The sequence below is a fragment of the Martes martes genome (assembly GCF_963455335.1).
Source record: "Martes martes genome assembly, chromosome: 7".
Lineage (NCBI taxonomy): Eukaryota > Metazoa > Chordata > Mammalia > Carnivora > Mustelidae > Martes > Martes martes.
This window is the reverse complement of record NC_137894.1, coordinates 49,661,673-49,686,581: the sequence shown is the minus strand read 5'-3', so window position 1 is coordinate 49,686,581 and position 24,909 is coordinate 49,661,673. Positions and strand designations below refer to the sequence as shown.

The 24,909-nt window shown below is 41.7% G+C and overlaps 2 protein-coding genes across 2 annotated transcripts in view; both read right to left on the bottom strand.

The window, feature by feature from the left end:
* SUPT16H (SPT16 homolog, facilitates chromatin remodeling subunit) overlaps nt 1-1,669 on the bottom strand; it is a 39,797-nt gene extending 38,128 nt beyond the window's left edge. Inside the window, exon 1 of the mRNA XM_080809219.1 lies at nt 1,107-1,669. Coding sequence (XP_080665345.1) covers nt 1,107-1,172 — 66 coding nt within the window. The 5' untranslated portion in view covers nt 1,173-1,669. The remainder of the gene's footprint in view (nt 1-1,106) is intronic.
* Nucleotides 1,670-2,332: 663 nt separating this feature from the next.
* Nucleotides 2,333-24,909, bottom strand: part of CHD8 (chromodomain helicase DNA binding protein 8) — a 46,408-nt gene continuing 23,831 nt past the window's right edge. The window contains exons 12-39 of the mRNA XM_080808321.1: nt 24,173-24,310; nt 22,856-22,977; nt 22,468-22,711; nt 21,228-21,404; nt 20,050-20,193; nt 19,554-19,809; nt 18,389-18,599; nt 17,949-18,144; nt 17,278-17,445; nt 16,902-17,081; nt 16,433-16,543; nt 15,889-16,085; nt 15,490-15,689; nt 15,229-15,385; nt 15,049-15,138; nt 14,659-14,762; nt 12,979-13,108; nt 11,794-11,869; nt 11,271-11,325; nt 10,890-11,097; nt 10,247-10,455; nt 9,436-10,155; nt 9,062-9,213; nt 8,478-8,780; nt 7,015-7,128; nt 6,650-6,829; nt 6,135-6,251; nt 2,333-3,371 (exon numbers count right to left, since the gene is read on the bottom strand). Coding sequence (XP_080664447.1) covers nt 2,805-3,371; nt 6,135-6,251; nt 6,650-6,829; nt 7,015-7,128; nt 8,478-8,780; nt 9,062-9,213; nt 9,436-10,155; nt 10,247-10,455; nt 10,890-11,097; nt 11,271-11,325; nt 11,794-11,869; nt 12,979-13,108; nt 14,659-14,762; nt 15,049-15,138; nt 15,229-15,385; nt 15,490-15,689; nt 15,889-16,085; nt 16,433-16,543; nt 16,902-17,081; nt 17,278-17,445; nt 17,949-18,144; nt 18,389-18,599; nt 19,554-19,809; nt 20,050-20,193; nt 21,228-21,404; nt 22,468-22,711; nt 22,856-22,977; nt 24,173-24,310 — 5,526 coding nt within the window. The 3' untranslated portion in view covers nt 2,333-2,804. The remainder of the gene's footprint in view (nt 3,372-6,134; nt 6,252-6,649; nt 6,830-7,014; nt 7,129-8,477; nt 8,781-9,061; nt 9,214-9,435; nt 10,156-10,246; nt 10,456-10,889; nt 11,098-11,270; nt 11,326-11,793; nt 11,870-12,978; nt 13,109-14,658; nt 14,763-15,048; nt 15,139-15,228; nt 15,386-15,489; nt 15,690-15,888; nt 16,086-16,432; nt 16,544-16,901; nt 17,082-17,277; nt 17,446-17,948; nt 18,145-18,388; nt 18,600-19,553; nt 19,810-20,049; nt 20,194-21,227; nt 21,405-22,467; nt 22,712-22,855; nt 22,978-24,172; nt 24,311-24,909) is intronic.

Here is a 24,909-nt window from a genome sequence, read left to right as displayed (position 1 = left end):
TCATAAAATGCAACAAAGAATCCATTTTATTTTCAGTTATCTAATGCATTTATCTTCAAAAGATGAAACAGACACATGAACCTTTAATATGAATGGTAGGGAACTCACCAATTTTAATAGCTTGATTTTTAGTAGACAGTCTCTTTGAAAGGCAATTTACAATGCTGAAATCAGAACTGATCATTTTTGTCAGGACGTTTTTCAGGTTTTAAAAGTCTTTATTAGTTTTAGTTTCCCTGGATGACAGAGTTCAGAGGCCAGACTTAAGCTAGACAGCACAGCCTGCACCACAGGAGGCAATCAAATATATGAATTGATAAATTACTATCGTAAAAATAAATTTTAACCGTGGACGTCTTTCAAGCGGCAAGATTACCTATCTTTAAAACACTGGGGACTGCAACAGCTCTTTTTCTCAACACGTGCCCTGGATACTCTACCGAGGAGGAAAACTAACCAGGTTTTAAGCATCACATCATTTTTGCATTACTAAAGCTTGCAGGTTTTCAGCATTAGGTTTCTGTGCTACCCACGGCAGGGCCTAGAACATGAGACGGTTGCGCGTGATTAGTGTTTTTTTTGTTTTGTTTTGTTTTGTTTTTTAACTCCAGCACAAGCCCCGCAAATGATAAATACGAAAAGCCCGATTCACATCCTACCAGCCCCTCCATCCACCCTTTACGAAGGAGGTTGTAATTCTGGCGGGACCTGGGGCGCAATACTCTGGTTCTGGAAGGACAGAGAAAGTGCGTGGGTGTGAATTAACACTGCAGGAGGGGGGCGGCAAGACGTGATCACAGAGTGGGAGGGAAGGATGATGCCTCTTCTGGGGCGGGAAGAGACTGTGAGAGGAGGCTGTTATGCATGACGGGGGCCAGCACGCGGGGAAGATGGTGGTGGCCGCAGGGCAGAGTGATTGCGGGGGATTCCCTGTTCCGGGGCGGCGCTGGGGGCGGCCTGCGGTGAATGGTCCTGCAGCAACTAAAGGGGCGCGACACTAGACCCGGGGATTCCCGACGGAAAAGGAAAAAAGGGCGCCGAGAAATGGGGCTATTATGGGATGGCAGAGGGGGGCTCCCTAGGGAAAATTACGGGATCTATCTCACCCGCCAATTGCTGTACAGTCTCTTCACTCGCCGGTAATAAGCGTCTTTGTCCAGAGTCACAGCCATAGCCACAGACGCCGCTCCTACTCGGGTTCCGAGAATCACGCGAGGTCCCGGATCCGCCACCCGCTCTCGGCCCCGGAATCCCGCACTCTCCCAGTGACCCGGAAGTATCGACCTCAAAGATGCCCTTTCCGCTTCCGGGTCCCGACAGAGCTTGGGGGATTTTTGTTTTGTTTTGTTTTGTTTTTTTTAAACCTCTCTCGGGAGGTTAAGGATTCGAGAGGAAGAAGGACAGTGGGGGAAATCAACAAAATGCGCAACACAAAAAGAGTCTAGATTTTCGCGGGGTTTTCTTGTCAACTTAGCAACAGCCGCACGCGAGGAGACGTCGTCACGTGACGCTCCGCCCGCCCCTACTCTCAGGCTTACTGCGGTTTCCAGGAGCTCGGATTTCTGGCCGAGGCGGCGGCTGGGCACTGCGAAGGAGGCGGGAGGCCTGCCGTGCCTGCCCCGCCCCACACAAGCAGCCGCGCGCCGCTGCAACGGCCCCACCCACCGACAAATGAGGGGGAAGCGGAAAGAGCGGGATCTGGCGTGGGACCGGAGTGGGAACTTCGGGTGCGTTCCGCTTCTACATGGTAGGGAAGCAAAAGCTGCTGCTGCTCCAGGACTGGAAGGATCCTTGGTGGCGAGGACAGAGCGAGCACTAACCAGGGAGAAAAAGTCCACAAAACTATTTGCCTCAGAAAGGGAAATAAAATGCCCAGGCTTCATCTGAGCACTGGGATGGCAGGGGAGGAGTCTTAGGAAACAAATGGCTTGAGGGGCTTCACACAACCCAGTCTTCCCGTCACTACCCCCTCCCTCCCCACCGCCGGCCCCCGCCAAGTCTTGACACCGTTCCTTCCAGTCTCTCCCCTTGCCAAAGTTCATTAACTGATAACATTCTTATGGCTTCCCCAAAGTACCGTTATTTCGGTTAATTCCAAACAAAATGTACATGGTTCCTTGAAGAAATTCTTCCTTCACATTTCTTCCAAGAACTTGGGAGTTTGAATCTGGAACATTTGCCTCCTCTTAAACAATTCCCTTGCCTTTAGCAAGCTGAATCGACTACACTTATATATCTTTTAATGGGAGCACAGATGACTTGTCTGTCCTATCCAAGGTAACTGCATTTACAATAATGAACTTTAGGAAAGTAGTATTGAAATTACCCATTATGAATTCAAAATTAACCTTTATATTGGGTTTTAGCAAATATAGAACAAGGGAAGAGTGGAAAAGGATTAACTTAAATTTATTAATGCCAAGGGGAAGGAAAGTAACAGTTCCTGACCCTCCAGCTGTATCCACAGTTCGGCCAGGAACAGGCTCTGCCAGAGGCTAGGGCCAGCGCTACATAGTCTGTGGTTAATGGAGGGGTTTGGGAGGGGTGAGCACATCAGCTGCTCTAGTCTCCTTTCCTTCCCCAGAAATGAGGAAGTGGTCATGTATTATTTTAGGAGTTCCCCCTGCCCACCCAATCCTCTCAAATTTGGAAGCAATCAGGTACAAGTTTTCTTTTTCCTTTTCACCTCCTGGAGTCCTGGGTCTCCCCACATCTCCCCTGCCCCTCCCACTTTTCCATAGTCCAAGGGCCAGAGTAATTGAAAATACAGCAGCCACCCAAGCAATGGGGACCATGCTGGGGCTTCAGTCATCAGCATCTTCGCTTGAGTCTGAGTTGGCTGGCATCATAGGATCATCAATGAGTGAGAAGTCCCTTTCTGAGCTATCATAGCCCTGAGATAAATCATCATCATCATCTTCATCCTCATCGTCCTCGTCCTCCTCAGGTTGCAGTGGTGGCAACCTCAAGGCAGTACCAGAGGTGGTAGTGGCTGGTGAAGAAGGGTAGCCAGGGGCTCTCAGGCCTGGATGGTGATGGTGGTGATGGTGGGGGTGGGGGTGGTGGTGGTGGTGATGAAGCATGGTGCTGGAGTCTACATGGGGGGATGATGCTGCACCACCCATCACAAACGGCATAAAAGGCAAAGATGCAGAAGTGGCACTGCTGTGACCCAGGGATGACACAGGCTGCAGGCCACTACTGCTGTGTTGGAAGGTATTATGCAGAGACAGGGACCCAGTGCCTCCGCCCTGCATCAGGGCCATCATCTTTGAAAGGTCTGGTCGCATTCTGCGGGCCCGCTTCTTGCTGCTGTCTGGTGTAATAGGCCCTGGCAAAACCCGGTTGAACACAGTTTCAGCATGGTGACCCTAGGAGGAAGGAGCAGAAGATAGTAAAAACAAAGAAAGGAAAAAAGCAAACCAGAAGACAATAGAATCCTAGCTTGCAAGTGCTTTTTCACTGAATATCTTTAGGATGAGCAAAGCAAGCATAGTCAATAAGAAGAGGAAATACTGGATTTTACTGTTGGAAACATTGCAGCTAAAGCTAAAATGGAGATTGATACTGACATTTATGTGAACCAGAGTTTTGCTTTTTTCCATGACTACATTGTACCTTTACTCCATCCAGCCATTTCACAGATGCTTACCTTTGTTAACAAGGAGACTGGGCAAGCCAGTGAATGAATCAGTATTTGCACAGTATACTTTACTGATGGCAGGTTGTTCATATGATCTTACCATATGAAGTACAACACAACTATATTGACATTTACAAAACTATTACAGCACAGCAGAGTGTGGTAAACTAAAGACAAGTCAGGTTAAAACTTCTTTCTGGATGTCCAGAACAACAAAAAGATTGTGGGTAGCTCCTCACGAAACTTAATAAAGTGTTTTTCACATTGATTAAAAAAAAAACATATCTGTTGAATTTTAAGCTTCTAAATGTTCTGTCTGTAAGTTTTTTTATTTTTATTTTTTAGAGAGAGAGAGAGAATCCAAGCGGGCAGGGAGGGGTGGGGGGGGGGAGAGAGAGAGAGAGAGAGAGAGAGAGAATCTCAAGCAGACCCCACACCCAGTATGAGCCCAACACAGGGCTCAAACTCATGACCCTGAGATCAATACCTGAGCTAAAATCAGGAGTCAGGCATTAACTGGACTGAGCCATCCACGCACCTCTGAATATTCTGGCTGTAAATTTTGACTAAGTATACCAAAGCTGGAACTTACTACTTCTAGTACCTCTGCTTTGCTAGACCTAAGTATAGTACTGGGTACCAAGGCATGAAACTCAAGACATTTGGTAACCATGTCTCTGGATGCTATTTACCAATCTAAGCTTAATACCTGACATGTAAATATACCTTCTCGATTTAGAAAAAGAAACATCTCAAAACACTGTATTTGTATAGACTTTTAAACTATAACAATAACAGCACCTAAACTCCTGCAGGTACCAGTAATAATACACCATTAATTCTGTCTGCATTAAGAATTCCATACTGGGGTGCCTGGGTGGCGCAGTCATTTAAGTATCCAGCTCTCGGTTTTGGATCAGGTTGTGATCTCAGGATCGTGAGATCGAGCCCTCTAATGGGCTGTGGGCTCAAGAACAGAGTCTGCTTGAGATGCTTTCCCCCTCTATCCCTCCCCCCGCTCCCACTCTCCCTCTCTCTCAAATAAGTCTTTTTAAAAAATCCTATAATAGTCATATTATGATTTTGTGATTCCCTAGATCTTTTCTTTCTTAGATTTATCAACTGACTATAAAAAAGTAATGAAATACTTGAGGGAAAAATAGGTAATACTGGAAGAAAACCCTTTTTTATAGGCTCCTCTATAATGTTAAATTCAAGACAGAGAAGATACCAGCCTTCCAGCCATCAGCCTCCCATATCAACCACTCTGCTTATTATACTCTTGGTCCCATGGAGGATATGAGGAAAAGTTAAAATATTCTTCTATGGTAACAATATTTTTATGAAACCACTTCCACAATGTAAACATAATAAGCCTCATAAATGCATCTCACAAATAATTATAATGTGCAAAGTAACAATCTCAATTTGTTAAATGCAGAAGATATATATTGTCCATTTGGAAATAAATTTTGTTAAAGACATACCATGTGGTTTTACTTATATATTATATACATGTGTAAAGATGAATATAAAAGGTCCAATGGTAGATGATAAGTGCTAATCATTTTTTTTTTTTAAAGATTTTATTTGACAGAGAGAGAACACAAGCAGGGGGAGTAGCAGACAGAGGGAGAGGGAGCAGAAGGCCCTCTACAAAGCAGGGAGCCAGATGTGGGGCTCGATCCCAGGACGCTGAGACCATGACCCAAGCCAAAGGCAGATGCCCAACCGTCTGAGCCACCCAGGTGCCCCATAAATGCTAATCATTTTAAATGACTGCTTACAAAACCCTGATTTAGTATGCTTAAAAAAGACAACTATTGACCAAAGTAAGGCAAATATAACAAAGAGAAACTTTTATAGTCAGATTTTGGTGCAAAGGATTATGGGTACCTCATCTACCAAATGGCCTATAACTGGGATAAAAGCCTAAGTACAGTTGAAAATAATGGAATAACCAAAGTTATTATTATAAACTATAAAACATGTTTTCCTGTCCTTTTTCCGTTACTGGTGTTATTATCAGTGATTCTCAACTTCCTCCACGTTGGGAAACGCTATGACTATGACTAGTCCTTGGTATATCCCACGTCACTTCTAAAATGTACAGCATCATAAAACTTTAAAAAGATTATCTGCTCCTATACCCTCAACTTCTCAAGATGTGCAAACTGAGAAGTTTAAAGGATCTGCCAAAAATCCCTTAGCCAGTCAGAGAAGGCCTTGACTGTTCCAACACTTCTTACTAATCTTTATGTTTTAATATGCTTAAAGTGATGAAGTTACTTTTTAGAATTTTATGCTCTACTATATACGATGATGCTAAGAACTGTAAAAGTACCAGTAAGAAATGACTCTCGTTTCCCAACTGGTGGACTGACGTATATTTTTGCATACACTGGTCCAAAGGTAAGTAACAGAACACAAAATTAGTTCTCCAGTCACATCTAGTGTGGGAACAGAGCAGTAATGCCTCAGTCTCACTCACCTTTTTCCCATTCCTAGAGTTAGCTGTCTGTACTGGTTCCATTCCCAAACAGTTCAATTCTGCCTTATTATTTTTTTTACATCTCTGCCACTTCTGTTTTCTGCGATCCTCCATATACTGAAATAGAAAAGTATTAGTTATCCTAAAGGAAAAAAAATCTCCCTGGAGTAATTATTAAGGTACTAGTATTTAGTTTGACAACAAATGCTTATTGCATAGATAAATAAAGGATTAGTCCTACTGGAAAACTGCCATTAGCATATCTCTCCCCCCCAAAATTAGGTGGTTATATAATAGTTCAATAATAAATATCTGCCTAATATTTAGTTTAATAAGTGCTTTAACATTATTTTATTTTGATTCTCACAACAACTCTGTGAGTTAGGAAGACTGAGTATTATAGTATTTGACAGATGCAGAAAAAAATGACATACTATGGCATGCTTCCGCCCTCTCACGCAACTTAAATACCAAGGGAATGACTTTAAATCTTGCTGGATGGAACCGCCACTCACCGCTAGAAATCGGGGATCGACAGCGAACTCTGGATGACCCTGTAACCACATCTCCAGTTCAGCCCGGCGAGGGGCATCCTCACCCACCAGCAAAGTACCATCCACCTTATTGATGACAGGGATCCGGGTCTCCAGGTCCACATCAAGGTGATTAGGCTCTTCCATGCACTCCACCTCCAGCTGCAAACCCAGAATCCACCCCCATGAGCACATACTATTTTGTGGGGCAGGGAGGGAGGGGGAGCAGAGCCAATGGTAGCCATAAAGTAATTCTAGTATCTTCTAGTCCCTTAATCCCAACTGCCTTCGTCAATTAGTGAGAATAAAAAACCTAATCATCATGTTAAAGACTCTCTCCCACTCACCTCAACTAGCTTCTTTCTGTTTCCCTTCTTCTTATGAAACAGAGGATGTCCATCTCCCATTACTCCATTAGCCATCAACTTGTGCTTCTGGAATGTTAACTTCAATCCTTCCTCCTAAGAAGACAACCCACCCACCCAAGATGTCATATGGCACATGTTTTTAAAGTAAATATTAAGCTTTGGGGATCTTAGGGTAAGGGTCATCCTCTGGCTCAATGATGAGAAGGAAGGCCATCTGACTTAAGGGTAGAAATTAGAAATGTATCTAAATTTATATACTTTTTCCACAGAAAGATTTTGTTTCTTAACCTAGTGCTCTTCAGGTAGACATTAGAGAAGAATTTATCTCAACAACACCCCATACCTGGTGTCTCAATTTTAGCATGGCAACTCATCACAGGGGCAAAATCCTGATAATTCCTATCACATACTAGTTTAAGAAATTTTTCTTGGGGAGACTGGGTGGCTGAGTTAAAAGTCTAAAGGTCCAACTCTTGATCTCAGATCAGTTCTTCATCTCAGGGTTGTGAGATCAAGTCCCATTTTTGGGCTCCACGCAGGGTGTGGAGCCTACAAGAAAGAAAGAAAGAAAGAAAAAGGAAGGAAGGAAAGAAAATTTTCTTGTTGAGTACTTAAGGACCAGCTAATAGGGTTTCAATGTGGAAGATGATCAGGAAAAATAAATGAAATTTCCCATTATTAAATAAATAACACTAATTTAATTTCACTAAGAATAACTTATTAACTTTGTAAGGTCCATAATACCTAGGTGTCATTTTAACAGCTTTACCACAATTTGATTTCAATCTTTAAAACTAGGTTTCTAGGATCTAGAAACAAGCCACCCAAAAGAAGTCTTGTATCAATTAAATTTTTCAAAAATATGAGTTCTTTTAATCTAGTCCTTAGGAAATACAAGATCCCTTCCTTTACTGCAATGACTTTTCTTCAAAGGAGCTTTGTGAACTCTAATTTTTCTCCCCTCTCCTTTCTATTTTTACTTACTTACTTTTACTTACTTTGCTTACTTAAATTTATTTATTTGATTTTAAGTCATCTCTACACAGAACGCGGGGCTCAAACTTAAAACCCCAAGATCAAGAGTTGCATGCTCTGGGGTGCCTGGGTGGCTCAGTGGGTTAAAGCCTCTGCCTTCAGCTCAGGTCATGATACCAGGGTCCTGGGATCGAGCCCCACATTGGGCTCTCTGCTCAGCGAGGAGCCTCTTTCCCCCCCCACCCCCTGCCTGCCTCTCTACCTACTTGGGATCTCTGTCAAATAAATAAATAAAATCTTAAAAAAAAAAAGAGTTGCATGCTCAACTGACTAAGCCAGCTAGCACCCCAACTCCCTTCCCATTTTTAAAGTGAGCTAACCAAACAAGTTTAATATCCCCTTAGTGAAGCAGTTTGCAAAACTCCAGTCTCCTTCCCCACTTGCCAGTGCCTAAATGCTGAGCTTACATCTTTGATCTGAACTGTAAACTCCTTTTCATCCATGCCTCTGCGAAGTTTCGTGAATTGAGCTGCTGCTGTGGTGACTGCGGACACTTCCTCCTCTGCCATGGAAGCTGCGCTGCTACTTCGTGGTGTGGGAACTGGAGAGTCACCATATTCTCCTGGAGTCAATGAAGGACTATCTAGCAAGTGGTTGCTTGGCCCCAAAATTCCTCCTGTTACCATTTCCTGGCTCCGGCGGCTAGAAGGCCACTTCCCTGAGAGTACAGCCTGGCAGACGAGGTCAATACGGTTTATAAGCACACGATCCTGAGTGGGTGGAAAAGAAATCAATACTGGTTTTAGGGCCTAAGTACCAGCTATGTGATTCTGTGACAAACAACAGCACCATCATTAGCAGGATGGGTAAAAATCATACGGCAAAAGGAGGAAAGTAATAGTATCAGATCCCTAAGTCAACCAGGAAGAGTTTCATGAAAAAAACATGTAGCACTAAATATAATTAAGGAAAACCAGAACGATCTGTTTCTTGTTCCTGGTTTTTGTTACAGTATATTGCCAGACTTTATGTCCAGGAACGAGGCTGTTACCTTGGGCCACTCAGAAGCTCTTTGTCTTTCTTGTAGCAGCAGCAGCTCAGGGGTCATTTGTTCTCCATCTTCATTTGGGAATCCATCTTGGGACATAGTGAGGGACAGAAGACTCTCTTCATCATAGAGCTTTGAGCGGGACCGGTCAGCAGCTAGACACCACACAGAATGTGAGCAAAGGCGGAAGAATAAAGTTATTATATGGGCTTTAAATAAAGGCCCAAAGAATAACAGATCTCTTTTAGTGTTCTATCAAATCGAAATCCAAATCTCTCCCAGAGGATGCATTTAGAAAACAAGGGAAAGAGCTGGGTGAGGTGGGTGGGAGGGTGGGAAATAGGGAAAAGGGCCAACAGCCTGTGACATGCACTCACTTAGCTTTTCTTCCTTCTCGTCCTCACTCTCATCAGTGCTGGAGCTGGAGCTGGATGAGGATGAGGAAGAAGAGGATGATGGTGACAGCTTGCTCAAGTCCAGTTCAGAGTCTGAATCATCCTCATCCTCCAGTTTGACTGGTGGAACATTCCGGGAAACCAGAGGGGTAGTATCAGAGGGGGCTACTCGCATCTCATAGTCTTGTGGGGTTGGTCGGCTCCTGGCCACCACCTCATGCTCTAGTTTTAAAGTCAGACTCTCCAGACTGGGGACCTGGGCAGCTGTCTCCTCTGGTGGCTTTTCAACAGGAGCATCTGGGCGCAGGGGCAGTGGTGAGGCAGTGCGCGAGGTATACTGCTGGTGGAGCAGTGGTGTAGAGCAGCGTGACAGGGATGGAGCTGGTGCTCCTGCCTGATGGTTCTGCATATAATTCATACGGGCAGCCAGAAAAGAGAAGTCTGGGTCCTGCATGATGTTGCAGTCTGTTTGGCTCACCCCATGGCGGGCTGCCCCTCGTAGAAGCTCCCCATCATGACGAACAGGCTCCCACCACTTGGGCAATTCAGGACCTGGAGGCTGACATAATGCCAGCCGATCTTCCAGAAGGGGATGGCATAAAACTTGTTCCCGTAAGCGCCGAAGCAATTCAATACGGTAGAGAGTCCGTGAGGCCCTCTCCTCAGTGATGGGCTCAATGAACAGATTAGGGTCCGGGGGCTCTGTAAGAGATACGGAAGGGAGGAGAAATGAACCACGTTAGTTCTATTGCCATCCATCCCCACCCACCCAAGACTCTCTAGTCTGGCTTACCATCTCCAGCTGCTGGGGGAAGGCGGCACACTTGGCGACACATGGCCACAAAGCCATGGAAGTACTTCGTAAGGCTTTCGTCTGTTTTTTTGTCCAGTCGGGCAAACGTACGGAAGCGATCCCAATGGAACTGCATGGTATCGGGGTCATACTCCACACCAAAGGTAGACACTACTCGATAGAAATCAGTTTGTTCACGCCTTGTCCATCTAAAGGGAAGAGGAGTCAGGCAGCAGAGAGCAGAAAAACACAGGGAAACTGGTTACTTCTTACTGTGAATAAGAATACCTGAATAAACAAAAAATTGAAAGATGGGGTAAAAAAACCCCAAACCAAAACAAAAAACAGCCCAGAAAACAGCAGAAGAGATAGTTAAGAAGTACTCCATAACATGTAAGATTTTAAGAATAGCCAGCTAAGGGGAAAAATACATGGGCAAATAACTCAATGAGAATGGCCATGTAAGAGACCTTCCAAGGAGCTGTGGGTTTTTTTGTTGCAGAGGAGTAACAACTAAAGGCAAAAAAGATGGTCCCTCAGTAGGGAAGTCCAAATAAATCCTTCCTAAGATGCTTTTTTCAATATAGGACCCATAGCCAAAGGTAAGCTTAAAGCTCAGCCCAAATTCCCAGTCACACTTTACCGTTGCTGTTTCTCCCGCCGTGCAATTTCTTTTAGCTTGAAGGCTGCCTCACAACGCCGCCGTCTCCGGTCCCCTCGTTCTGCAGCCTCTATCTTCATCTGTTCTCTCTTGTAGCTGCGCTGATAAGCTGTTACTAGGCGCCGAAGCCTAGCTGTCAGAGCAGAGCCTGGAGGCCAGAAGAGATGGCCTGGCTGCTGGGTCACCTGGGCTGTGGGAAGCAAAGCAGAATGAATAGGAAGTACAGGAAAGGTAGTAGAGATAACACCAGTATTTCAACCCAAAGCAAAGCTCTTAGAAATCCCAGGATAGGACAGAATTCAGTTAATAATTCCCCAAACCACCACCCCACACAAAATTGTACTAGTTGACCTAGAAGTTTACCTTCATCTCCATCAATCACTGAGATCTCCTCATCCATCATCATCAAGGGATCACCCTAGAGAAGGAGATCCACCCCACAGGATGGAGGGGGGAGGGAAAGGGGGGGAAGTTGGCACTCTGAAATCACTTTCTTATGTGTGTCCTTCTATGGCACCAAAGGGATCAAGAAACACTTCTAGTGAACCCTCACCAAAAAATGGAAACAACCAACTAAAGGAATAAGAAAGTAGAATCTGAAAAAATCAGTTTGCTGTTAAAGGCTTAAAAATAAAGGGGCTCAGGAATTTAGCAGTCAAATAATGTACTTCAACATCCAGCTTGGTCCCACCTCCTCCACAAAGCCATCCCTGGTCTCCCCCAGCTGGTGTTATAATCCTTTCCATGAATACTTTATATTCTCAAATAGTAGTTACTTTCCGTCTTATATTATAAATTAATCAATATACTTCAGAATCCAGGGAATAGGACAATACTTAACTATTTAGTAAAAGAGCAAAGCTACACTCAAATGAGAATTCCTCACCTCATCATCTTGGTCCTTCGGGGGACCCTGGAGTGGTTTATATTCAGGATCTTCGCAATCCTTATCAAAGTCAACCCTAAAATTATCCAAAGGCATAAAAAAAAACAAACAAACAAGAATGTATATTCTTTCACTAAGAGGAATTTAGGATGAAGACCTGGCCAAACATACAATCCAGGATGGAACCACAGTTTTCCTTCATGCTCAAAGGAATGGCAGGCCAGGTGCTAAGTTCCGAGTAGTTAGGTAGAGCATCCAACAAGATGAAGAATGAGAAGAAAGTGACAAAGTGCCATTCTAAACAGGTTGAATCTGAAATGAAATACTTTGGCCAGAATCCTTCCTTTCTTTTCAAAGCCCTTTTCATTGTTTACCTATTCTTCCCCTCCTTCCTACTTACTATTATTGTTACATTTGAATAGTCCATGTTTGCTTGTTTTATTTTGCTCTACTGAGTAGAAGAGTTACATAATAAATGATTTGTGATGAATAACCGAACCAATTTCCTTTGAGGGTCCTGCACTAAGCAAACTAAGACTGTGATCATCAAAGAGAAATCTCTCAACTGCCGAGTGCATGAGTATTCTTGGACTAAGCCAAATATTTCACATGCCCCTCAGGTCTCCACATGAGAAGTTTTGTTAAACTCACTGGCACCCAAGCTAAGGCAACATTGCCCTACTTGGTGACTCAGTATTAGCATGGCAACTCATCACTGAGGCATGTATCCAGACAGAGTATATGCCTGTTATGTGTCAGCCACCGTTGGAAGATGATAAACCAGGGCTAAAATATCCTGAGGCTCTACCACGTAAGTGACACAGAAGAGTGCATGGTTATCTTTCAAGACAACCAGTTTAGTTGTCCTTTCAGCTACTGTGGCTGTACAGATAAATATTGCCCCCAAAAAAACAACAACAAAAAAACTGAACGGAACATCAAATAAGCCATTTGGGAGTAACATTCATTTTCACCCTTGGTTGCATCTTATGGCAAATGTGTTGTTTTAGCCTAGTTTATGGAGTCCTTTCTGCTGGTCCCACTCTTTGTTAAGAATCTATCATTAATGAGTATTAAGAATACCAATGGGTTTAGTCAAGAATTATGTTATCTCTATGTATAAGCAACTAAGAGCCTTCAAAGGGTAGACTCAGAACATCAAGAGAACTAAACACCAATGCTTACCCTTCTACTATGTCAGAGAAATTATCCAACACTCGGTGTTCTGCTGCAATGGCTTTGTCATCTGGTCGACCAGCCTTTTCCAGGAAGCATAAGGCTGGGTCTGCCCTCATAGTATTGTATTTCTCATAGCCTAGGGAAAAAAAAGACCATAAGCCAAAGAAAAGATTAACTTTGCCTAAAGTGTGTTGGAATAATTCAAATATATGAGCTACTTTACTCATAATGCAAAATATTAACTTGGACAGCTGATGGGTTTTATTACTATATTGAATAGTTCTATAGCAATTACAAAGTTTTATCACTAGTTGTGAAAGATAGGAATTTGATCAGAATATTTATAGAATGGTGGCAGATTTACATAGCCATTTAACCAGTAATTCTTCTGTTATCATTCATACTACACAGTTGGGCAAATGAAACAAGTACAATAATTTAGGGCCAAGCCACACATTTTCAAATAAAGGGTAAGAAACACCTGCAAACAAACAGGCACTGACTATGTGATAAATACTGAATGAATGAATGAATGAATGAGTGAGTGAATAAACACAATTCAGGATGTGTGGACTCTTTTTTTTTTTTAAAGGTTTTATTTATTTATTTGACAGACAGAGATCACAGGTAGGCAGAGAGGCAGGCAGAGAGAGGAAAGGAAGCAGGCTCCCTGCTGAGCAGAGAGCCCGATGCGGGGCTCAATCCCAGGACCCTGGGATCACGACCTGAGCCGAAGGCAGAGGCTTTAACCCATTGAGCCACCCAGGCACCCTATGTGGACCCTTCTAAACCTCCTTGTCTCAAAAGTTAATTTTTTTTTCAAAGATTTTATTTATTTGACAGAGAGAGATATAGCAAGAGAGGGAACACAAGCAGGAGTATGGGAGAGGGAGAAGCAGGCTTCCCGCCGAGCGGGCAGCCTGATGCAGGGTTTGATCCCAGGATCCCGAGATCATGACCCAAGCCAAAGGCAGATACTTAATAACTGAGTGAGGTGACCCTCAAAAGTAAATTTAAGACTAGAAAATGTTCACAGTTTTTCTTATCCATCAAAGTTCAGGAAAACATGTGGTTCAAGTGCCATTATTTTTATTTTATAGAAATAGAGAAGTATTTTAAAAAAGAAATGATATTTGAATTCACTAAGTCACTGAGCTGGAAGTTGGTTAGCACTCACTGCTTTTAATACCTAGGATTTGTTTGTTATTAAGCTAGACTGAAAAGGGAGTACTCCTGCTTTTTGTACTTTATTTTTTATCTCACTGTAGTTCACACTTCCATCAGAATGTGTGTTGAATATTTAGACAAACAGGATGCTACATAAATAGAACAATTTCACACAAATTAAGCATGGTTATTATTAATAAGAGTGGCCATATATTACCTCCCCTGATTTGTGAAACCTTAACTGAGATGCATAACATACAGACTGTTAACACAGGTTAGAGAACAGATGGGAAACACCCCACCTTAGGATTTAACTATCCATCCAGCCTTTCTAAACATCTATTTATAGGAACTAATTGCTTTGCTGTGGATATTTAAGAACTAGTTTCTTATTCAAACATAATTTTATTAAAGATCAATCAGAGAACTCAGTTATTGGCCATGAACGTTTTGCTACATGTTCCATCTGTGGAAATAAGTCCACAATAGGAAAGGAATAAACTAAGGAAAGGTACCCACCATGCTTAAAGACTCCAATGAGCAGGGACTTGTCAGCCTCACTGTCCCACCATGTTGTTGGAACCTCCAGCTGATCCACTACTGGGAACCATATGTCAATCTCACTAAAGGTATAAAAGAGCAGAAATAGCAAAGCAATGAAGGGAATTAAAATGACAATCCTTGGAAAGATTATTATAGGTATCTTCTTTTATCCAGTAATTTAAAATGCTCCTGGATCTGCCAAATTCCTTCCACGGGTATCAAGCATAGGATCAAAGACCTGATACACAGATCTTAATTACCAGTTATTCCAAAGATAGTACAGACTGAAATACATAAACCAATCTTTTCTGGAATAAGGCAGGGCATAAAGAGAAATACATAAAGAAAAATACAGCATAACTGTACCTGGCAATGGCACCCCCTAACACCTTCTCTGCCTGGTCTCCAATAACCTCCTGCCTCAGATAATACAGCATTCGTACCCGCAATAGCACCCTAAAAGGGAGGGAAGAAAAGCTGGCTCAGTAATAATGCAGAAACTATGAGGTGGAAAATGCTTTGGTCTTTGTTAATTTCTATCCTTACTTGTTACACTGATGTTTTAAATGCTTCTTATAACTCTCATCTTGGAACAGAGTATCAGGATTATATTTCCGGATCCAATCTGCCTTATGGATATCAAAAGTGCTTTGTGACTTTACTTTTTTCCCCTTGCGTCCACGGGGCACAGGGATAGACAGACCTGGGAAAGGGGAGAAATTGAAGACTTGGATTGAGAAAAACCCTTGGACCTGAAAAAGATTAGGTAACCAATAGAAATATGAAAAGTAAAGAGTTGATAATTACCTGAATGATTCTGCAATTCTTTTGTCTTGCCGTTTTCAGCAGGACTAATCAAGTCCCAAATGAAGCCTTTGATATTTTCATCCCCACGATAGTGCAGAAGACAGTATACAAGGATGGCCCGGCAAATTGTCTCCACATCTCGTTCAGTCATACGTCGCTTGAAACGTCCATGAGACAAAATATCTCGCCACCGTCCCCAACTAGAAAAACAGAAAACTGTAGTAGTATTTTCCTGGGGACTGCCAAAAGGTAGGAGACAAAAACATCTGGGGAAAAACATGGTAACAGAATAAAGCTTTTCCATTATCCCCTCTTTGGTCACAGCCTCCAATTTGAAAGGCAAATAGAGTGTCCATTAGGATGGAAATACACTACCTCTAATGGCAAGGTGGTTCTTACCCATATACCAATAGGTGCTTTTCCACCCGAAAGCAGTCAGTGCGCCCATAGGTATGATGACGGTCATGTCGGCGAGAGCGTGGACGCTCGTCATCTTCACTTTCCAAATCAGAGAATTCCACTAGGTCATCATCTTTCAGAGTGCTGAAGTGGCGGGTCTGTTTTCGTACTCTAGGTGTGTCAATCACCAAATTATTCTATACAGAGAACAGAAGGAGAAGGGTAACTCTCTTCATGACAAGGCTATGGGAAAGGAATTAACACAGTTACGGACTGAAATAGCCTTGGATATAACATTTGTGGATACTCTAAGAGAGATTTTTTTTAGGACAGGCAAAATATAGGACTCAGAAACGAAGTTAAGTGGTAGATAATCTAAGCAGTTTTCTGGGACTTCCCATACAGAAAGTTTTTACAATGGCTCTTATATACAATATACCATCATAATCCAAGGTCAGCATCAAAGAATCAGAGCAGCTACAAAGTCTCCTGAAAGTAATATGTCTTCTATAATACTTCCCCCCTAAAAGAAAAGGAAGCCTACCTTACTATTAAGTAGATCCATGTCCAGGTCAGCCTTTTTGGCCCACTTCTGCCAAAAGTTGGGGTCATCTAGAGAAATATCAGTCCTATTTTCAGAAGCAACAAAGCTTGCCTAGTGAGAACAAAAGAACAAAGTAAAGTTAACTACAACACTTTTCTGAGCAGTGGGAAACCAGTAACTATATTTTAAAAATAGATTTCAATTCTAGGGGCGCCTGGGAGGCTCAGTTGTTAAGCATCTGCCTTCAGCTCAGGTCATAATCCCAGGGTCCTGGGATCGAGCCCTGTGTGGGGTTCCCTGCTCTGTGGGAAGCCGGCTTCTCCCTCTCCCACTCCCCCTACTTGTGTTCCCTTTCTGCCTGTCTTTCTCTCTGTCAAATAAATAAAATCCTTAAGAAAAAAATAATTTAAATTCTAGGAGACTGCAGTCTCTATCTCCTTTTCCTTAATTTGGCACAGACAGAACATACCTTGGCAAAGGTCGAACCCTTTCCTTCAGACTCAATGGTGATGGTTGTGGTTCGTCTTAACAAGATCTGGTCAATGTCTTCTTCACAAAACTTGGAGCCCTCATCATCTTCTTCCATTATGGCTGCATATGCCCCTTTTCGTAAGAGATCTTCAATCTCCTTCTTGGAGAACTGTTGGATCTGCAAAATCCAATAGAAAAATGAAAAAACTAAAAAGAGAATATTATCTAACTATATAATAACTTAGTTCATTATGTTTTAAGAAATATTTTAAGAAATCCAAAGTAGGTGGTCATATTCCCGTGCAAAAACCAGCTTTCTCTCCCTCTATCACTATGACCAGCTACAAACATATCTATAGATTAAGAGGACTCACTCCGGTTATGTTGCCATCTCGACCACTCATGGACTGAAGCACAGCCTTATCCAATCCCAACTTGAGGCTAGCCTTATCAAACATCTCTCTCTCATAAGAATTACGAGTGATGAGACGGTACACCTTCACAGCTTTGCTCTGCCCAATTCGATGACACCGTGCCTGGGCCTGGTTAAAAAGAAATGGAAAGAAAGGGCAAAGATGACATAAAATTGGGGCGTGGGGCAGCGGCGGGAAGAGACCTGTGATTCAAAATACCAATTCATATCTACAAAGCAGCCATGAGATCAACTCAAAACCAAAAGTCAATTTTAAGATGAAATTATTGTCCCAGCAAGTACACCGGGGGTCTGTAAGCTATAGGCTGCACAGCCACTGTGCATTTGGTGAAATGTAACCCCACCCATTCATCTATATATGGTCTATGGCTGCTTTTGTACTCCAAGAGCAGAGATGAATAGTTACAACAGAGACCATATAGTTCCCAAAGCCCAAAAGATCTACAATCTGGCCCTTTATGGAAAAAATTTCCTAACCTCTCATGGAGACTGCCACCCTTAAAATAAGGAAACAATTCCATACTCTTTGATGTACAAGTCTAACAGATCCGGATCCTGTTGCAAAACCTCTTAGGTTAAGCAGTTAGTCCTTAAGACAAAGATTTCCTCTACCTGCAGGTCATTTTGTGGATTCCAGTCTGAATCAAAGATGATGCAGGTATCAGCAGCTGTGAGATTAATACCAAGTCCACCAGCCCGGGTACACAGTAAGAAGACAAAGCGGTCCGAGTCAGGCTTGCTGAAGCGGTCAATAGCTGCCTGTCGAAGGTTACCTCTGACTCGCCCATCAATACGTTCATATAGGTACCTGAATGGCAGTTACAGAAAAAAAAAACAACTAGTTAAGCAAAAAAAGAAACCGAAAAAGCAGATTAGGATCAGTATCGGTAATTCCATCTCTCTAGTTGACCAAAGACCTAAACAGAAAGTTGAGAATCTTAAGTACTTCTTTTATCCTGGTCCTGACCAACTTTAATTAAACCCAGACCCTCCTACTCTGCAGTTTTATGAAGCTACAATAAACACAAGGCAAGGGATGACACTTTTCTCACCTCCTCTGGATTAGATAATCCTCTAGAATATCTAGGCAGCGTACCATCTGGGAGAAGATCAGAACCTTATGGCCACCAGCTTTAAGTTTTGGAAGTAACTTGTCAATAAGAACGAGTTTGCCAGCTGAACGAACCATGGCCTGCAAGTGGAAGTCATGAGGTATAATATGGCAAGCTTCTCGAAATTCTGTTAGGATTTTTTCTTCTGCACCTACCAAAAGAAAAATCATACTTGATGGTGAGATGGGAAGCAAAGAAAAGTAATCTGACTTGAAATAAACATTTTCCTCACAGAGAATTTCGGCACCCAAAAAATCCGAAATCATCTTCGACTGTGTTATACAAAATACTGCAAATAAGTTAGACTTAAGATTGTAATTGGATAAAACATCTGTAACAACGAGGACTAGGACAGTACATGCAAAGAACTATCACCACCCTACTGGCATCCAAAACAGAAACTACAAAATGGAGTACTGATGAGGACATTTATCCAGAACACAGAATGACTTGAGTTCTTGTTCATGACATTCTACACAGCAAATCCCATATATTATGCAGGATCAAGGGGGAAGGACTAGAGAAAGACATTCCACATAAGAATTGTTTGGTTTTTTTTTTAGAAGAGGGGTGCTTGAGGGTGCCTGGGTGGCTCAGCTGGGTATCTTGTCTTTGGCACAGGTCATAAGTCCAGGGTTCTAGGATCAAGCCACGAATCGGGTTCCCTGCTCAGCAGGGAGTCTGCTTCTCCCTCTCTCTCTGCCCTTCCCACGCTCCCCCTCGTGCTTGCCTTCTTTCTCTCTCAAATGAATAAAGTCTTAAATAAATAAGTAAGTAAGTAAGTAAGGGGTGCTTGGGTGGCTCAGTTGGTTAAGTGTCCAACTCTTGATTTTGGCTCAGGTCATGACCTCAGGGTCATAAGATGAGCCACACATCAGGCTCTTCACTCAGCAGGAAGTCTGCTACTCTCCCTTTCCCCAGCACAGGTGTGCTCTCTCTCTCTCGAAAATAAAAAAAAAATCTTAAAGTCTTAAAAAAAAATTGTTTTATAAGAAGAATCCCTTTCCTCCCAAATCAGTCAACATATCCACTGTTCTTCAGGGATATTATTTGCAAGTAAACGCATGCGATATAGAAATGCAGGTATTGTCCAGAACTCTCTCACCATTGATGAGATACGGGTGGTTGCAGCATTTGCGCAACTCCATCATTGTATTGAGTAGATTAGGCATGTTTGTATGACCTGCCCCTTTGGAAAGGAAGGAGAAATTCTTCTCCAGAATAGCCCGGTAATATTTCTTCTGGATGTTGGTCAACTCTACTTCAATGATAGTTTCCTGTTTGGGTGCCAGATTTTTTTCAACATCCTCTTTGAGTCTTCTTAGCATCATTGGCTTCAGAATGGCCTGTAGCTTTTGAACCTGTGCCCAATACAGGAGAGAAAATAAATAAAAACTATTAGACAAACATTCTCATATTACATGGAAACACGAAGGAATACAATGAGAGCTTTCCGTTATCTGAAAAATGTGGATTTTGTACAATGCCACAAATGATGCAGGCACAAGGTTATAAGGACTTCAGAGAGGTCCTCATGGTCCACCGCAACAAAGGTGTGCCTAGTACAAACATTACCTTTTTTGTCCAGATAGACTTCCTACCTGCTCCTCTGTCTTGAGATCCCCAAAATCCTTGAGGAACTCTGACTCTGAAGGAAACTGTGAAGGTTCCAAGAAATGAAGCAAGCTGAACAGTTCCTCCACAGTATTTTGCAATGGTGTTCCTGTGAGTAGCACTTTGTGTTCCTAGAAATGGAGAAAACAAAAAAATGGTAAAACTCAAAAACATAAAGGACTTCTGGGGTTTTCTCTTAGGTATAAAACTTTAGTTTTAATTTCATTATCTATAAAATTATGGGAATGGACCAGATTACTATCTTTTCTTTCACTTGCTCCCTCTTCTGATAAACACAAAACATTAAAAAAAAAACAAAAACAAAAAAACAAAAAACCAAAGCCTTGATATTATTTAACAAGAATTTAAATATTAAGATTATAAGCAAATAAAGAAATATTTAAAAATATGGGGTTTTTTTTGCAATTACATAGGCCTTTCCACACTCAACTCCCCACAGATAGCCTAGTATGTCCCCCTCTAGGGAATGTACCTGTGCTGGATTAAATATGGCCATTAATTCTTTGTAGTTCCTCCTATCAAGGTTCACCCCTTGAATCTGGGCTTGCCTTGTGGCTTGCTCTGACAAAGAGAATGTAGCAGAAGTGATATTGTGTGAGTTTCAGAGCGTATACCTCAAAGGCCTTGCAACTTCTGCCTTTGCCCTCTCTGGATACTACCCTGATTCTACCACATCAAGAAGCAAAGTCTGGCCTACTGGAGGATGACAGGTCATATGGTAGATGACCCAGGAGCCCACCAACTGCCAGCAGCAGCCACATTACTGACTACAGGCAAGACCACTAAAAGGGATGGCCTAGCTGTGCCCAGCCCAAGTTGCTAACCTAGAGAATCATAAAAAATAACAGTTGTTGTTTTAAGCCACCAAGTTTTAGGGTATTCATTATGTCGCACTAAGTAACTAATATCGTATCCCACCTCTCCACCTGATTAAGAACTGCTAACATACAACTATCTTCTAATTCTAAAGTTTATAGGACTTTTATATGACTTTCAGATGTCCATTCCCATAGGCCATACCCACCACCCAATAGTAAGAGCCTGATGTTTTTTCTCTGCTAAATTTGTTACATTAATTCCACAGGGAATTAGGATTATTTTAATTCCAGGTATTTCCGCCCATAAGTCAACATGAGGAACTCACCAGGTCCATGTGCTTGAGGCTATCAAGCAGCTTGCAATTACGGTTCTTTAGCCGATGGGCCTCATCAATGATGACACAACGCCATTCAATCTCACGAAGCTCAGGACAGTCTGACAAAATCATCTCAAAAGTGGTGATCAGGGCATCAAACTTGTATGCTCCTGGGATGAGGCGCCCCTAAGCATGAAGGCAATAAAGTTAAAAAAGCCTAACGTCCCTAAATGGGGACCTCTTCTGCATTACACATTCTATTTTCTATATTCAAGCAGGCTTAGTAGGAAATACAAACAGCACCACCACCCATCTCTGCTGCTGTGTATTTTCCCGATAAATAGTGCCAAATCACTGAATCTAAGATACAATGTCTCCTCAAGCTATCAAGTTCTTGGGAAAACGACAGACCTCACTATATAAAGCTAGACACTTTCGACTCTGCTGTGTGTCTAGCTCATTTATCTCAGATCTAGATCTTTTGGTAGTTAACACTGAAATCCACAAATGTTGGGCACTGTTGAAATATACAAGACAAGACTGAAAGTGAAACAGGTAATATCCCTTACTGTCTAAAAATGGACAGGAGAGGGGTGCCTGGGTGGCTCAGTGGGTTAAACCTCTGCCTTCGGCTCAGGTCATGATCTCAGGGTCCTGGGATCAAGTCCCGCATCAGGTTCTCTGCTCAGCAGAGAGCCTGCTTCCCCCCACTTCCCGCCACTGCCTGCCTCTCTGCCTACTTGTGATCTCTCTCTGTCAAATAAATAAATAAAATCTTAAAAAAAATTTTTTTTTAAAAAACGGACAGGAGAATTGAATCAGTTTAACAAAATTAAAAGCAGCAAATATGACTAAGAAAGGATGAATGATTCAAATTTGTATTTTCAAATTTGTATAGAACAAAGGAACCAATCTGAATGAAAAATTTTAGTAGTCTTAAAAAAAAAGAGAGGAAGTGGCTTAAGTTCATCACCTCAATACTTCTTGATGAAAATTCATCAATGCCAATAAAATTCTATTTAAAATGCATGCATTCATAAATAGTCAGAACTTTCACTGGATCAATATGTCCACTGGATCAAAAGAACAAAAGTCAAAGAAAAAATTCCCTGTGCAATTTAGACAAAATGCCGTATGTCACTTCAGAAAATCTCAATACTAGTCTTTTATTCTTATAAAAGCCTCTAAAATACCAGGTATCTTGGCCTTCTCTCTCTGAACCATTACATTCCCATGACCTACAACTCACCCGTGAATCTTTGCAGTACATTTCATATTGCTGAATCATCTGACGGCTGGCCAGGCTGCCATGGTATACAATAGTGTTCATTTCTGTCCATGTATTGAATTCTCGCTCCCAGTTAGTAATTGTGGACAGTGGGGCAATGACCAGGAAGGGGCCATGGATGCCCACATTATAAACCTCCTGCAAGAAGGCAATGGACTGGATAGTTTTGCCCAGTCCCATCTCATCAGCCAGGATACAGTTCTGCCTGAAGATTCATCATGGAAAAAAAAAAGCATGTCAAAAGATACATCTTTTTAAAAAATACGTAAAAAGGAACTCTTTCAACAGAAAACAGATAAAAATAATTCCAGGCCAAGCCTACATCTCATGGGCCTACTCTTTTCTGTACCTGTTATACCAATTAAAGAGCAGCCAGTTGACCCCTTCCAACTGATATTCCCGTAACTGGTTTCTGTTTTTATACTCATGTGACAGCTCCAACTTCTTCCAGGCACTTGCCTGTGGACGATTCTACAAAAGAGAAAATTTGAGTAAGTGGGCTGAAGACACTAACAAAATTAGGCAAACTTACTAGGGAGTTCTAGGAGCTAAAATCGATTAAAAAACATGGATTAAAAACATTTAAAATATATTCAAATTTATGAGTTCGTAATAAAGTTTAAACTAAAATAAAGTTCAAGAAACTTAAAAAAAAGAGGAAAAGCAAAACCACTGGTCACTTTTGGAGAATGTAAGAGAACTACTTCATTATTTTGATATCTGGGAAACAAAGAAAGAAAACAAAACATTTATCTTCTTTTCCTATATCATCTGTACCTCAGAGTAACCAAACAGTACATGAATCATTATTTCCTTTTATAGGAGATTCTAGCTAATAAATAAAAACATGATATAATTAAAATAACATCATTTTGAGATCTTTAAGAATAGGCCGAGGCAATGATCATAAATGACTAATAATATCACAAAAGACAACCTGATAGAATCACCTATGAAATAGATTTAGTGTCTCCCTTCCCCATTTGATCAAGCCTTTAGAAGAGTGATACCTAGTGGAACTATGATGATGTTTTACATCAGACACTAGCCAAATGTGATTACTGAGCATGTGAAATGTAGCTACTGGCTACTATATTAAGCACAGTGCTAAAAAGTTCCAGTGGACACCACATTTACGTAAAATGATAAAGAACAGAGAACACATTAGAAGCTTCCAAGAGGGGTGTAACTGGTAAACTTCAGACTATGGAAAACCCTAGAGAACAAACCACCTGATTTCTTCAAGAGAAATTATAAAGTAGGGGGAAACTAAAATTAAGAGACATTTGAGACACATTAACTGACAGCACTAAATAGACCTTTATTCAAAATCCAATCCAAACAATTTAACAAAAATTAGAAGACAATCAGGGAAATACATATAGCAATTCGTTATTTGTTGATATTTAGAAATGGTTAAATTTTCTCAGGTATAAAAGTGGTTTTACCTTTGGACATAAACACTGAAATACTTACAGATGAAGTAAAGGAATCTAGGATTTGCTTTAAAATAATCTGGAAATTAGTACACTATACTATTTCTTTTACTTTTGTATATGTTTGAAAATTTCTATAATAAACGCTAAAACAACAACATAAACTTCTATAAATAAAAGTTAAAACATTATCTACATGGATTTTACATTCTAATTGCAAATGTACTTACTACTCTTTTGAGTTCTGGGTGTCTTGACTGAATCCGTTTAAATTCTCGAATCTTGCCCTCATCAACATCCTCTTTCAGCTCCCACGTACTATCCTCATAGGGCAGTGAGCACCATTTCACCAGGTAATAAATTACAGGCTAGGAGAGAAAAAGCTAAAGCCTTAATAAACTGATTCTGTGTTCTCTGCTGTTATTAAAGGGTAAGAATTTTTTTTTAAAGATTTTATTGATTTATTTGACAGAGAGAGAGACAGTGAGAGCAAGAACATAAGCAGGGGGAGTGGGAGAGGGAAAGCAGGCTTCCCGCAGGGAGCCTGACGTGGGGCTCGATCCCAGGGCCCTGGGATCATGACCTGAGCCGAGGGCAGATGCCCAACAACTGAGACACCCAGGCGCTCCAAAGGGTAAGAATTTGACTACAGAATCAGATCACAAAGTGTTAATACCTAGAAAGTGCTTTAAAAAAAAAAAAAAAGGCTGGGAACACCAATCATAGGCTCACCTGCTGAGGCACTGTACTATTCGTGGCTTGGATCATTTTTCCAGGCAATTTATCAGAATCTGTTCTAAGAGGCAAAGTTATACCCAGTAGTTTCTAGAACACTAAGCACTGAAACATTATGCTCATCAACCATGAAAATGCAAAAAATAAAATAAATGCTTTTCCAACATTATGTTGAATTAGGTTGAAACTGAAAGATAGGGCTCTGCTTCATACTATCATCCTGGCACCAAAT